The following is a 15686-nucleotide window of genomic DNA, read 5'->3' as shown; positions in this document are numbered from 1 at the left end:
CGGCACCCATATACAGTAATTATAAGGCACACATGGAGGCACCCCTGGACTGATATGGGACACTGGGCACCCCTGGATATATACGGCACACATGCGGGCACCCCTGGACTGATACGGGACACTGGGCAGCACAGCTGGACTGATATGGCACACTTAACACCCCTTGCAGGTTAAGGGGAAAAAAACACCTTTTTTTATTGAAATAAAAAACAAAAAACTTTTTTTTTTCAGAGATCCCCCCTTAAATGTCCCCCACAGTAGTCCCATATAACAGCCCCCCTTTAGTAGTAGCCTTTAGTAGTAGCCTTAGTAATACCCCCTTAGTAGCTGTAACCTGAATAGTTTTCCACTTAGTAGTTCCCCTTTAGTAGATGTACAAAAGTTCCTGCACCATTAGTTCCCCATTAGTAAATGTACCTTTAGATTCCCGACTTTTACAGTTGTCCCCCTTGAGCAGCCCCACTCAGTTTATGCAGCCTCTATTTGATCCCCCATTAGTTGCACCTCCTTAGTATATCCCCCCACAGTGTTTTTTTGTCCCCCATAGGTTTATATTCTGTGCAGACAGCACGGCAACATCCGTGCTGTCTGACTTCTATGGAGCCGGACCTTTTATAGAGATCCGAATCCGACGCAGGATGATGACATTTTGGCCTAGATTTGGACTCCTGAAAATGGCGGGACCCGGCGAACTCCTCAGATCTGTCCTCGGATAAGGTAAGTTCGTGGGGGTTCGGATCTCTAGGATCCGAACCCGCTCATCCCTAATTACAATGTGCTGAATATTGTCTAATGCGCATTATGATGTGTGGCATAATGTGTAATAGGCATTACTGTGAGGCATAATGTTAAATGGGCATTATAGCACTTGGTATAATGTGTAATTGGCATTGCGATGTTATTGATACAGTACTTTTATGTGGCTTTATCCCTTCACCATGAAGCCAAACCCCTACATTTTTTTGCACATGCCTTTAGCGCGCACTCTCCCTATTTTGACAGTGGTGGTGAGGAGACACCAATTCGCTTTCTGGCACAGTGCTAGTTACAGCTCTGGTGCTGTGTAATGTGAATAAGAAAGTGCTACTGTGTGGTGTGAATTGAAATGGGTTACTAATGTGTCGCCTTTCCCCTTACTTGTGAGACCACATGTGGTGTGCGAAGCAGGGCCGGTGCAAGGCACCGGAGCGCCCCAGGCGAGTCGGGGTGGGGGTGCCCCGGTGCCGGGGGGAGGGAGGGGGGGGGGGGGTGGTACCTGTGTAAAAAAATTGCTGCCCCGGCGTCCCTGCAGTGCTGGGGCGGTCAGGGGTGTCCGTGCCGTAGGGGTACCTGTGGCGCCGTCATGTGTATAAAGCTGGCTGCGGCCGGCGGGGTCCCTGTAGTGAATAGCAAATAACTAGAATTTCCTGCGCCGCCGCGTGCATAGCGCTAGTTATTTGCTATTCACTACAGGGACCCCGCCGGCCGCAGCCAGCTTTATACACATGACGGCGCCACAGGTACCCCTACGGCACAGACACCCCTGACCGCCCCAGCACTGCAGGGACGCCGGGGCAGCAACTTTTTTACACAGTTCGCTGGGGGTGAGGGGCAAACTGCCACCCTCCAGGTGCCGGCGCCCTAGGCAAATGCCTATAGCTGCCTAGTGGTGGCGCCGGCCCTGGTGCGAAGTCACTTTGTAAAGTATGAGAGGGTGCAATTTTAAAGTTTGCAGGAGGGCTCAGGACACCCTAGCACCAGCCCTGCGGAGACCCCCAAACATCAAAACGTTCTGAGTGATGTTGAATTAGGCCTTTATGCCTGAACTATTAGTGCAAACTGTGTGAAACTGCACACGCCTAACTTCCGTGCCCTTGAAAATCAAATAAAACTTTTGTCAACTCTGCATTTTCCACCATAAACCATTAACGAACCAGTGGGCAGTATAGTTTGAAAAATTATTTTCTTTTAACATTTTCTGCGTCTGCCAAATAGCTGCCGAAAAAAACGTAGGTTTTATTAAAAGTGACTGAACGCTTAATAAATGTTGGAGCCGTCATTTTAATTCCCAGAACAATATTATAGTAATGTATCACCCATGAATAATTCTCCGTGCTTCCTACTGCTATGTGACACTGCCACCTAGAGGTAACACTGAAAACTATCCTCACATCCCTGGCGTTGTTTTCTTCACCTATGCTATAACAACGCCAGCTGCTTAGCAACGCGTGACAGTAAAGACAATAATAAGAATTGTGTAATCTATGTGTGTTCTGGATGATTACAGATATCACCCTGAAGTCTGAAACCACAGGTGAGATAAATATCGGGACGCAGACCCAAATACTCCTTTTTGTTATCCATTATATTTATAAAAGGCTGAAACTATTAATGTAACTGAACTGAACATAGGCACTGAGTTTGAATATTGAGATTTCACCCATATTAACTAAACATGATAGAAATTTTATTTTATCAAGAATTTCTCAAGCTCCTTTATCATTTAAAAGGACGGGTGTATAAATTGGAAGTTATTTGTAGCAAATATTTTCCTTTAAACAAAAAGTCTTTATAGCTAACATCTGTTGTTGATTCAAAATGACATTTTATCACATTCATAAATGTAGACATAACAATGGTACACTGATACAGCAGCTGGGTTGCCTTGCCAACACAGGAATATCCCCCCACTCCCCGAACAATTCTGAATACATTTACCAACAGATTCTTTATACAATAGCAAAAAAAATTATTAGATTAAATAATGATTGCTAGTCCCTAGAAGTGTTACAATGGATCAGCCTGGCACCAATTAGTAGCTCAAATCTGCTAAATGTTGCGACCAGTCATTTATCCCAAAGTCACTATTGTTTTACATGCAAAAAAAACCCTTTGCATTTAATTTCATCAGAAAAAAAAAATGAAAACGTACAACAACAGTACAGGGAACCAGAGAGGATAATAGAGGTCTGCTGTCTCATAGAACATACTGTAGTCATCGAAGGAATTGGTACAAAGTGTACCCACTGATAGGAGTAACTGTACTAGGCAGCAACTTGCAGGCACCTGACCAGTTAGCCCAATGTTTTAAAAGGGGCAACCATTTAAAGGTCGAAGCCAGGGATGGGGAACCTTTGGCCCACCATCTGTTGTTGAACTACACATCCCAGCATACCCTGCTACAGTTTTGCTATTTGGTCATACTAAAACTGTTGCAGGGCATGCTGGGATGTGTAGTTCAACAACACCTGGAAGGCCGAAGGTTCCCCATCCCTGGTCTAAGCTAATAGACCTTTAGATTGAATTTAATACTTGAACTAAAGGTTAATATTTAAAACACTTGTCAGTGAATGGGAAATATTGTGCAGCGAGCACACACTCTACCACTCCTGGTGCTAAATGTCACTAAAGGAACCTGAAGACATTGTTAGTGAGTTATAACATGTCAGTGTACACTCTAGCATTAGGTTGGTGACAAATGCCATAGTGTCATTAGGAGGTGTCACTGTCTACACTTAAACATACCCACAGCAGCAGACTGTCAACCTCTCCCAGCCACAGGCGACCCCATCCACCTGGGATCTTCCCTGTATTATTAGTTACCAATTTGCCCCTGGATGTAGTCAATATCTGCTCAAAAACCCAGCAGTAAGTATAGTGGTTAGGGTTAGGTTGAAGTATAGGATAGGTTATGGTTACATTAATTACCAATATTAGTTAGGATTTTGAATATTGGCATTCCACTGATGGGATTCTAAGTATCAGCAAGCTAATCTCTAGAATATCACACCCAGCCCCTCTGAAGATATGTCTACTCTTTTGATATCAACATTTGCCTAGAATTTACCTGATTTGTATCTTTGGCAATCCCTCCATTAATTAAGATGTTCTCTGCAGTCTTCAGGTATTGTCCTACTTCACTTTCCGTAAATGGCCTCTCCTTTAGTCCTACCTGATAAGGAGAAGATAGGAATGGACACCACAAAGTGGAATACTGCAAGTCCATGCAGCAGGGACAATAAACATAGAAGAGGTGAAACTATGAGTAACAGAAATAACATATCACACAAACCTTTGGACAACATAGAAGAAGACATCAGGAGCCTTGTACCAGCCAACATTAGGCACAAGTATGGTAGCTCTGTCATTAGAAAGCTTGTCTCTCCACAGAAGGTAAGATCCAGGGTGTTGGAAATCTTTCTGTATCTGGCATCTCTGCTGATTCACTGCATGATTCCTGCCTGTCCTATGTAGGTGAGAAGCTACCTGAGAGAACAGAAGGAAGCACGCTATACACAAAATTGTCATATACCCAGACGTGGCATGAAATCCGGGACCAGCGATGACTGTCCAGACAAGGCCTACAATGAATTAGGACAATGCCTACGCAGTAATCTTTTCCCAGGTCTTGTTCTATCATCCATAATCAGTTGACCATAGGTGTGCCTAATCTGAATGCTACAGTACTGGAAATATTATTTTATTCATATTTTCCTTTGAGTTGTGTTATTTATTTTTGTTTGTTGCTTGAGGTTTCTGGCGTTGATAAATCATCTAGACCTGGGCTGCCCTAGACCTGGGCTGGGCTGCACAACAAGGTCATTGCCAGAAATCCTTTTGTGAAGAATATATATATGTATGTGTGTGTTTGTGTGTGTGTGTGTAATTTGTGCCTTTACGTAACATTTCTGTGGTGAAGCTGTTTGAAGGCAATTGCCAAGCCGCACACAATTGTCAATTAGTCATGAATGAGACTATTGCTGGGTACCCATCTAAATGATGCCCAGTGCAACGAGGCAATTTGCCTTCACCCCGCACCATCCACGCTTGGTTGTACGCACTATACAGTTTAACGAATGACAGAACGTGTATAGACGGTCGCTGAATAGGAATCATCTGTATTTGAAGTGTGAGAGAAGAGTGCTATGAGAACAGGAGGAAAATGGGCCCTGCTCCAGGGAGCTTACAATCTAAAAGAAGGGGGGAACAGACATGAGGTGCTAAAGACAGTAAGCAAGCAGGGCATGGATGGCCAAGACATGATGCGGCGGGTAGGGATTCAGTGCCCATTTGAAGCTTTGCATGGTCATAAAGCAATGGAGCTCATTCCAGTAAAGGGGGCAGCACAGGCAAAATCATTGGGTGCAGTGACCAGGTCATTGGGTGCAGTGACTAGGTTATGGTGATTGGCCAACTGAAAGGGGTGGCAGGGAGTATGTAGTTTGTAGGGAGCAGTGAAGTTACTGAGGGCCAGTGAGTTAGTCGCACTCTGATATTGGATATTGGAACCGTCAGGATTGAACCACATGGGGCAGAGTACAGGGAGGATTCAAGAGTGACACCCAAGAATTGTGGAACGGGGAATGTGATGGTGTTGTCAGCAGTGAACATTATACTGGATGGAATATTTTTCTATGTTTTACACTATTCTTTTTCTTCTGTTCAAGCGTTTGAATTAAGCCTCTTCTGTTGTTTTTTTTAGGCAGTTAATGTATTACGTTACCTATGTCCATTAACATTTTGTATGCGAATAATGAAATAAAAGGATGAGTGAGTATAGGGGTGTTTGGAATAAAGCATAGAAATGCTTGTATGTAAATATATAAGGGCTGATCCGAGTTGGCCACATCTGTGTAATGCTGCAGCTGACTTCATTGATAATGCAAGAACTCGCCCCCACGTATACTAAATATCTAATTGCATATAGTAAACCTCTTACTTTTCTTACATCCGCAGCCACCATCATTACTAATCCTGGCATTTATTCATCTCATCCATATAATGCCATGTCTCTTACTGCCCACTTCTCCTGCAGGGGTGCCCATAATACAGCACAGCTTGGCGCAGGATTGCTACACTGCAGAAGTGAATGAAAAGGGGATATTGGATAAACACAGTAATCATCAGTGGTATGGAAAGAAGACCGATGACTTAGGTACCTGCTATCCTCATGCCGACATTAGTCATTTATAGCCTTCTGTGTTGTTGTTTTTATGTCTTAGTTTCCCATATGGAACATATAAACATGACTTGCTTAATTAACTCACAGCAAATTATTTTGCATTAAGAATATCGCTTGCTTTATTAGCAGTTTGCGGAAAGAAATGTTTTACTTTTTCCTTTACAATATCTTATAGCAGGGTTTCTTGACCAATTAGAAACAATGTATTGCTGTAAATTTAGCCTTTAGTATGCGCCAATTTGTCCCAGATGCTCCCTTAAGTTGGATGCACACTAGAAGACAGGGGCTAGCTGGCAACTTTCAGCCTGGGGGGCAACACAAGCAAGTGGCCCATCACCATCGCCATTGTTTCACCAACCTACCCACCGTCCCTCTAGTATGCAGAAGGGCTTACACAATCCTTCCCCCACACACACATACACCAGAAATGGGGACAGTGCGCGCCGAAGGCGCATTGCAAAAATATACACCATAATGCCCACTACACATAATGCCACACCGTAATGCCCATTACACATAAAGCCATCACTGTAATGCCCATTACACATGAAGCCATCACTGTAATGCCCATTACACATAATGCCAACACCGTAATGCACATTACACATAAAGCCATCACTGTATTGCCCAAACATAATGCCAACACCGTAATGCCCATTACACAGAATGCCAACACGTAATGTGCATTACACATAATACCACACACCATAATGCCCATTACACATAAAGCCATCACTGTAATGCTCATTAAACATAATGTCACACACCGTAATGCCCATTTCACATAATGCCAACACCGTAATGCCCATTACACATAATGCCAACACGTAATGTGCATTACACATAATACCACACACCATAATGCCCATTACACATAAAGCCATCACTGTAATGCTCATTAAACATAATGTCACACACCGTAATGCCCATTACACATAATGCCAACACCGTAATGCCCATTACACATAATGCCAACACGTAATGTGCATTACACATAATACCACACACCATAATGCCCATTACACATAAAGCCATCACTGTAATGCCCATTAAACATAATGTCACACACCGTAATGCCCATTACACAAAAAGCCATCACTGTAATGCTCATTACAAATAATGCCAACACCGTAATGCCCATTACACATAATGCCAACACCGTAATGCCCATTACACATAATACCACACACCGTAATGCCCATTACACATAAAGCCATCACTGTAATGCCCATTACACATAATGTCACACACCGTAATGCCCATTACACATAAAGCCATCACTGTAATGCCCATTACACATAATGCCAAAACCGTAATGCCCATTACACATAATGCCAACACTGTAATGCCCATTACACATAATGCCAACACCGTAATGCCCATTACACATAATGCCAACACCGTAATGCCCATTACACATAATGTCACACACCGTAATACCAATTAAATATAATGTCACACACTGTAATGGCCATTACACATAATGCCATCGTAATGCCCATTAAACATAATGCCACACCGTAATGCCAATTAAATATAATGCCACACCCGTAATGCTCATTACACATAATGCCAACGGTGTAATGCCCATTACACATAATGCCAACACCGCAATGCCAATTAAGTATAATGCCACACACCGTAATGCCCACTACACATAATTCCAACAACATAAAACATAATGCCACACACCGTAATGCCCAGTACACATAATGCCAATACCATAATGCCCATTAAATATAATAATGCCTATTACATATTATACTATATAACTGCTGCTTACCTACATGCTCATTATCAAAGGAACGTCACTTGTTGCCAGGGGTTACATGCTTCATGCCAGGGGTTTCGTTTCTGCCATGGCCCATGGGGAGTGATATTTTTTGCAAGGGGGAGCCAGGGTACATGCATGCACCAAAGGGTTAATTTCAATAGCGCACCAGCTCTACCCGAATCTGTACTTCCGGGTAGCGCTGGCAGCGCTGTTCTCTTCTGACAGACACTAGAGGTATGGCAGTACCTCTAGTGTCTGTCTCCTCTAAGGCAGCGGCCATTTTTGGAGAGGCTGTCGCCTTAGGCTACTCTACATTTATGCGGCCGGGGTTTGCAGGACAGGGAGGCGGCCGGCGGCTGCGGCAGGGACGGCTGCGGCAGCCGGCCCAGCCAGTAAATTGTCAGACCGGCCTGGGGGGCATGTGGCACTCTGCCCCCCGGCCCAGCCCGCCCCTGCTAGAAGATATGTTGTCCGATCCGGCGGATCACATGGACATATGGGTTACATCTAGTTTGTACATGCTATGTCGCTGTCACTGAGGATGCGTGCTCCTGTGCATCATCAATGACATCCTCCATTGTCCCTGCATGCAGGGCCGAAAGAAGAGGCGTCATCAGAGCTCCATTGCTGCCGGCATTGGCAAGTGTGTATGCACTTACCGACGCCGGTTCCCCCTCCGTGTTCCATTGCTCGTAATCTTGCTGGGTACACACATTGTCTAGTGTTTACCCAGCTCTAAATTGTTAATTTATACCAAATACTCAAGAGACTTATCAAGAGACTTTAAGAGAATCAACGTTGGTACAAATTCGGGAAAAGGGTGCATGGCCATGAGTAAAGGGGCATGGTCACACTCCAGATACCCAGATATCCGATGGGCGTTACAAGTAATAAAAAAACAGTAGTGTACCGGCCAAAACAGTACAGTTTGAGGGTATGGGACACTTTATTTGTCTCACTTATTTTTAGAAATAAATTGAATTTTTTATTGTTTTTTGGCTTAACACTTGAGGTTGGCAAACCATCATATTTTAAATGGCAAGTTGTAGCCTTGGGTGAAAGCATAACCAAAGTTGGCATTTGGCTATGCTGGGCTTTCTGGAGATGTAAACTAATAACTTGTGGAATTAAATGTGATTGCAAAATGTATCTTATTAAGTGCATTAAAATTTTAAGTCACTCTTATACAAATACTTAACAGTGAAACCAATGGTGGGACTTGTGGGTGGTGAGTCCAGGTGCAAAAAATTTAGTTTGGGCCCCCCTCCTCCATCCCAACCCAAGTTCACATATGCAACAAGGCAGTGGGTGACAGGGATAGGCATAGGGTGACAGGTAGAGGCAGAATGGGACAGGGAAACATAGAGGGTGACAGGAAGAGGGTGACAGGGACAGCAGTGGGCCCCTTAGTCCTCGGGGGCCCTACTCCACCTCACCTGCTGCATCAATGGTAGTTCCGCCTCTTAATTTAGGGTTAAGAGATAAAATTAGTAATTGGATTAAAAACTGATTGCACAATTGTGGACAGAGAGTGGTGGTTAAGGGCACACATTCAAGCTGGGGTAAGGTCCAAAGTGGAGTCCCACAAGATTCAATATTGGGACCCACCTTGTTTAATATATTTATTAATTATATTGGAAGTGACATAGTGAGTAAAATTGCAATATTTGCAGATGACATGAAAATGAGAAAGGAAATTAACTTGGGAGCGGATGTGGAAACACTACAATGTGACTTAAATAAACTGGAAAGGTGGGCGGAAAGGTGGAAATGCACTTTAATGAGATAAATGTAAAGTAATTCATTATGGGAACAAACATGAACAAGCTACTTATAGGTTAAATGGAGTTATTATAGGGAATTCTGCTGTAGAGAAGGACCTGGGGGTCATCATAGATGAAAAATTGGGTAATAGTGCACACTGCTCAAGTGCAGCAGCAAAAGCACTGGACACTGGCATGCATTAAAAGGGGAATGATTTCAAGGGAGGCCAATGTGATAGTGCCTCTTTACAAGGCATTGGTGAGACCACACTTGGAATATTGTGTTCAGTTCGGGGCACCGCACCTTAAAAAGGACATAAATGAATTGGAACAGGTACAGAAAAGGGTGACTAAGCTAGTAAAAGGTCTTGAATCTTCACCAATTGGGCGGGATGCTATATAGCAGAAATGCGGTAAAAACCCCGTTTTCGGGGTTTCTACCGCATTTCTATATGCTATATGGCGCCTCCGCAGTGTCAGCGCTGCGGAGGGAATCGCCAGCTAAAGCTGGCGAATCCCTGCAGAAGCCTATGGGCTTCTTACCGCAGCGCTGTTTGAGGGATCCGTCACGGATCCCTCCCAGCGTGCCCTGCGGCCGGCGCCGGGGTCTGCGCATGCGCAGATGGACTCCCGGGTCACAGACCCGGAAGTCCAGTGCCGGCACCGCATCGCAAGGGACAGCTCTTACCGCAAGAGCTGTCCCTTGCATGAATAACGGCATATGTTATAGCATATGCCGTTATTAAAAATGCGATGTCCGGCGAAGGGGGGCCGCGGATGTTATAACATCCCGCCCTTAGAGCAGTAAAATTCTGGAACTCATTGCCAGTGGGGGTGATTACAGCAACTACTGTTAATGAATTTGAATCAAAACTGGATCCGTTTTTGGCCACTAAGGGAATCCTATAGATATGACTTACTGGATTCAGTACTAAATCCCGACCGCCAAAATCCCGACAAGGGGGGGCTGTGGATATTTTTTCAGTCTTAAACGTCTTTTTTTCAGTCTTTAACGTCTTCATCATCTTTTTTCAGCCTTAATTACTATGTTACTAGGTTACAAATAACCAGGGCTGCCAAGGGGGGGGGAGGTACCAATTACCCAGGCCACGGCTTGCTGGAGGGGCCCAGCAGGGGGCCCTGGTCCAACCCCGCCTTCCCTCGCCATCCCTCCTGGGCAGCACACGTCTATAGCATGTGCTGTGCTGACAGTAGGCTCAGCATGACCATCGCACTAACAGCATGTAGGTGTGTGCTGGTGCTGCTGCTGCGCGGGGTGACATTAACACTCCCCCCTCAACCCCAAAAGTGTTTTTTCACCCCTAAATTTTTTGGGGGCATGGCCTAACCGAGGTAGGTGACCACGCCTCCCACAATTAGGCCACACCCCCACAATTTTACCCGGGGGCGGCATACCTCTCAGCTGCCCTGCATATGACATGGCAGTAAATGTGGCATAAGAATTAATATGGAGAATGGGAGTGAAGATGACCACTATCTTTTGCTTTTCCTAGGCAAATGGCATGCAAGAAACTTTATTTACATGGACCTAAAGAAGGCTCTAGGGCAGCAAAGCGGGAAGGCTTAAAGGAAGCGATGCCTGTCAATAAAACAAACCTGCCAGAGACTTTCATTTTTCTTAGCCTTTGTTCTGTTCTTCCAAAACATATTCTATATTCCTGAAAGATGAAGTTCAGCTACTTTTGCAGAGCAGTGGGGTTTCCATGTCTGTGTTTTATGATTTGAATTGAGTGATGTAATCATGCAGAGCTTCCGGGATGTTGAGTCTGGCACCCCGGGAGACAGAGTTTCAATAGACACCCACAAGAACCCTGCTGATCTGCCAGTAGTGGGGTGAGGGCCGGCAAGAGGTGTGTGTGTGTGTGGGGGGGGGGGCGCATGTAATTTCCCATCCCGGCCTAGGTCTGATGGAGTGGCTCGGAGCCCACGCTCCCATCCTTCGCTGCAGGGAGCCGGGCAGTGGGAGTATAGGACAGGCTGCTGCAGCACAGCCTCTCTCTCCTGCTCAGCACACGCTGCTCAGTGCCGTGTGCTGAGCGGGGGAAAGAAGCAGCTGCAGTGGCAGCCTCTCTTCTCTCTCCCGGGCCGCTCGTCGGCCTGCACCCCTGCTAATATTTTTTAAGGGATGTGGCCACGCCCTCCCATTGGTTACGCCCCTCCAGTTGGCCACGTCCTTTTTTTTACTGGGGTCCGCCGGTAAAATGATGGGCCTGAGAGGAGTAATTCCATAAATAAAAGCTGTCTGATTTTCTTCATTTACTGCTACTGTTATAGTACAATACAATACAGCCTTAGTTACTAACTCAAAATATTTGTAGAAAATTTTGCAAACAAAATGGATCCGTAAATTAAATGATATATAAACATCAGTAAGAAAGTTACAGTTTTGCTTTATTGCTCATTTCAGCCCTTCTGAGCGATATCGCTCATTTTATTGCCCAGTGTATATTGGGCCACAAACACGGGGCGATTACAGCCCCATTTCTAAGCAATCTGACTAAATCTTAGAAATAAAGCATGGATCGCTCCGTGTGTATGGCCCCCAGCGACAGCTATGCATGGTCCCGTGTGCCGCTATCGCCTGACGAGATTTATACAACAGGCAGTATAAATCTAGTCATCGCTGGTGCATCGCAGTGTGCTGAAGGATCTGTGCTGAGTGATCTGTGCTTAAGTTTACGGTCAGCACACTGCGCTATTGCAGGTCATTAAGGTCCCCCTCCATTGTCTGTGCATACACAGTCCATGGAGTGGATCGTTAATGAGCATCACGCAGAATGCAGCATGGCCACTGCTCCCCCACCACAGCCGTCATCCACCAGTTTGGGCAAGTGTGTATGATATCGGTGGCGGTGTGGATCGTATTGTGCTGCGAACAGTACAGTGTTCTAACTAGTGTTGGTTTTTAGCATGCAGTAATCTGCCTTTCTTACTATCCACTTCCAATGCGATATATCACTCACACCTGTTGTTCTCATTGTATAAGCCATTTGGTCTCAAATCCTAATGAAGAGAAATGCCATTGACAAGCTCCTGCAGAGCCAGCCACAACCATCTCTCACCTTGCCGCTGCCCATTCGGAATATGGTCCGCAGAGATGTCCCAGCACCACTGCCACCACTAAAAGAAAAGCCTAAAAAACTGCGACATCAGGCTAAAACTAAGAAGCCAGAGGTAGCCCCTCCCACAGTCACACAGTCCAGACAAGAGGATGATTTTTGGGACTTCTATGATAAACCCATCCAATGATTTCTTAAAGCTGTAAAATTCCTTTATTGCCTAACCTGATCCTATGTGTTCAGTTAGAAAAATCTGATACAATGGTACAGCACTTAGGATGCTACAAACTTATTGTCATGTCATTATTGTTTTGTTTTTTGTTTTTTTATCCATTGGTTTTGTTAATATGATACATACACTATCAAAACATATTAATGGGCAGTAGATGGTAAAACAATGGAAGCACCAGCCTAAAGTCACATAATAGGTTGTTGGGCTACCATGTACAGTATGGCTAGTAAGGATTGTAAGCGTCCATGACATAAACTTTGCCAACTTCTGCAAATGTGCAGCCTCATTCTTCTGCAATAAAGTGCCGCACAGATGACTAGGTAATGGTGGTGGGAAATGCTGTCTATTGCAGTGTTCCAGAATAGCCCATAAGTGCTTGGTTATGATCAGATCTGGTGATTGTAAAAGCTGTGACACGTGCAGAACTTCGGGATTAGGCTCATCAATCCATGGGGTGACAATTTGTAGTTCTTGGAAAAGAGGATTGTCACATAACTAACACAGGGTTGCCGACCCTCCCGGAATTTCCGGGAGTCTCCCGAAAATCGGGGCCCCCTCCTGGCCCCCCGGAAGGGTGGGCAACCCTCCCGGGTTCAGGGGGGACCCCCCACTGACCCCCGGATCGCGGCATTAAAATGCCGCAATCCTCGGGTCTCAGAGGAGGGGGCGGAGCTAAAATGACACAATCGCGTCATTTTAGCCCCGCCCCCTCCACGGAGATCCCTGAATTCGCTGGTTTAACAGCATGGGGCGGGGCTTAGTGATGTCACACTTAAGCCCCGCCCCCTGAGCGGCTACTGAATCTCTCCTCTTCGGGCTTCTCCCGGAGAGGAGAATAAGAAAGTCGGCAACCCTGAACTAACACCGTATTCAAGGGAGAATGTTGTCATGTCAGGAAAGAAACACGGTGACCCTGAGAGACTCCCCTCATGTCAGGAAAGAAACACGGTGACCCTGAGAGACTCTCCTCATGTCAGGAAAGAAACACTGTAACCCTGAGAGACTCTCCTCATGTCAAGACAGAAACACTGTAATCCTGAGAGACTCTCCTCATGTCAAGACAGAAACAGTGTAACCCTGAGAGACTCCCCTCATGTCAACATAGAAACACTGTAATCCTGAGAGACTCTCCTCATGTCAGGAAAGAAACACTGTAACCCTGAGAGACTCTCCTCATGTCAGGAAAGAAACACTGTAACCCTGAGAGACTCTCCTCATGTCAACATAGAAACACTGTGACCCTGAGAGACTCTCCTCATGTCAGGAAAGAAACACGGTGACCCTGAGAGACTCTCCTCATGTCAGGAAAGAAACACTGTAACCCTGAGAGACTCTCCTCATGTCAACATAGAAACACTGTGACCCTGAGAGACTCTCCTCATGTCAGGAAAGAAACACGGTGACCCTGAGAGACTCTCCTCATGTCAGGAAAGAAACACGGTGACCCTGAGAGACTCTCCTCATGTCAAAATAGAAACACTGTGACCCTGAGAGACTCTCCTCATGTCAGGAAAGAAACACTGTGACCCTGAGAGACTCCCCTCATGTCAGGAAAGAAACACTGTAATCCTGAGAGACTCCCCTCATGTCAACATAGAAACACTGTAATCCTGAGAGACTCTCCTCATGTCAGGAAAGAAACACTGTAATCCTGAGAGACTCTCCTCATGTCAGGAAAGAAACACTGTAACCCTGAGAGACTCTCCTCATGTCAGGAAAGAAACACTGTAACCCTGAGAGACTCCCCTCATGTCAAGACAGAAACACTGTAATCCTGAGAGACTCCCCTCATGTCAGGAAAGAAACACTGTAATCCTGAGAGACTCCCCTCATGTCAACATAGAAACACTGTAATCCTGAGAGACTCTCCTCATGTCAGGAAAGAAACACTGTAATCCTGAGAGACTCTCCTCATGTCAGGAAAGAAACACTGTAACCCTGAGAGACTCTCCTCATGTCAACATAGAAACACTGTAATCCTGAGAGACTCTCCTCATGTCAGGAAAGAAACACGGTGACCCTGAGAGACTCTCCTCATGTCAGGAAAGAAACACGGTGACCCTGAGAGACTCTCCTCATGTCAAAATAGAAACACTGTGACCCTGAGAGACTCTCCTCATGTCAGGAAAGAAACACTGTGACCCTGAGAGACTCCCCTCATGTCAGGAAAGAAACACTGTAATCCTGAGAGACTCCCCTCATGTCAACATAGAAACACTGTAATCCTGAGAGACTCTCCTCATGTCAGGAAAGAAACACTGTAATCCTGAGAGACTCTCCTCATGTCAGGAAAGAAACACTGTAATCCTGAGAGACTCTCCTCATGTCAGGAAAGAAACACTGTAACCCTGAGAGACTCTCCTCATGTCAGGAAAGAAACACTGTAATCCTGAGAGACTCTCCTCATGTCAACATAGAAACACTGTAATCCTGAGAGACTCTCCTCATGTCAACATAGAAACACTGTAACCCTGAGAGACTCCCCTCATGTCAGGAAAGAAACACTGTAACCCTGAGAGACTCCCCTCATGTCAACATAGAAACACTGTAATCCTGAGAGACTCCCCTCATGTCAGGAAAGAAACACTGTAATCCTGAGAGACTCTCCTCATGTCAGGAAAGAAACACTGTAACCCTGAGAGACTCTCCTCATGTCAACATAGAAACACTGTAATCCTGAGAGACTCTCCTCATGTCAGGAAAGAAACACTGTAATCCTGAGAGACTCTCCTCATGTCAGGAAAGAAACACTGTAACCCTGAGAGACTCTCCTCATGTCAGGAAAGAAACACTGTAATCCTGAGAGACTCTCCTCATGTCAACATAGAAACACTGTAATCCTGAGAGACTCTCCTCATGTCAACATAGAAACACTGTAACCCTGAGAGACTCCCCT

The 15686-nt window shown here is 45.3% G+C and overlaps 1 protein-coding gene across 3 annotated transcripts; it reads left to right on the top strand.

The window, feature by feature from the left end:
* The first annotated feature begins 599 nt into the window (after nt 1-599).
* CIMIP4 (ciliary microtubule inner protein 4) lies at nt 600-13216 on the top strand. Of its 3 annotated transcripts, none has more exons than XM_083158027.1 (5): nt 600-717; nt 3877-4152; nt 4234-4384; nt 5795-5914; nt 12486-13216. In XM_083158027.1, exons 2-5 carry the CDS (start codon nt 3910-3912, stop codon nt 12746-12748), a joined length of 777 nt encoding a protein of 258 aa, XP_083014153.1. In that variant the 5' UTR covers nt 600-717; nt 3877-3909; the 3' UTR covers nt 12749-13216. The 3 variants fall into 3 exon arrangements, with proteins under 3 accessions (XP_083014153.1, XP_083014152.1, XP_083014154.1); XM_083158026.1 differs by lacking the exon at nt 600-717 and adding an exon at nt 1962-2293; XM_083158028.1 differs by lacking the exons at nt 600-717; nt 12486-13216 and adding exons at nt 2000-2293; nt 10993-11105.
* Nucleotides 13217-15686: the final 2470 nt, after the last annotated feature.

This window comes from Crinia signifera, chromosome 8 (assembly GCF_055691185.1).
Source record: "Crinia signifera chromosome 8, ASM5569118v1, whole genome shotgun sequence".
Taxonomy (NCBI): domain Eukaryota; kingdom Metazoa; phylum Chordata; class Amphibia; order Anura; family Myobatrachidae; genus Crinia; species Crinia signifera.
Note: the sequence above shows the minus strand (reverse complement) of the source record. Positions and strands in the feature narration are given on the sequence as shown.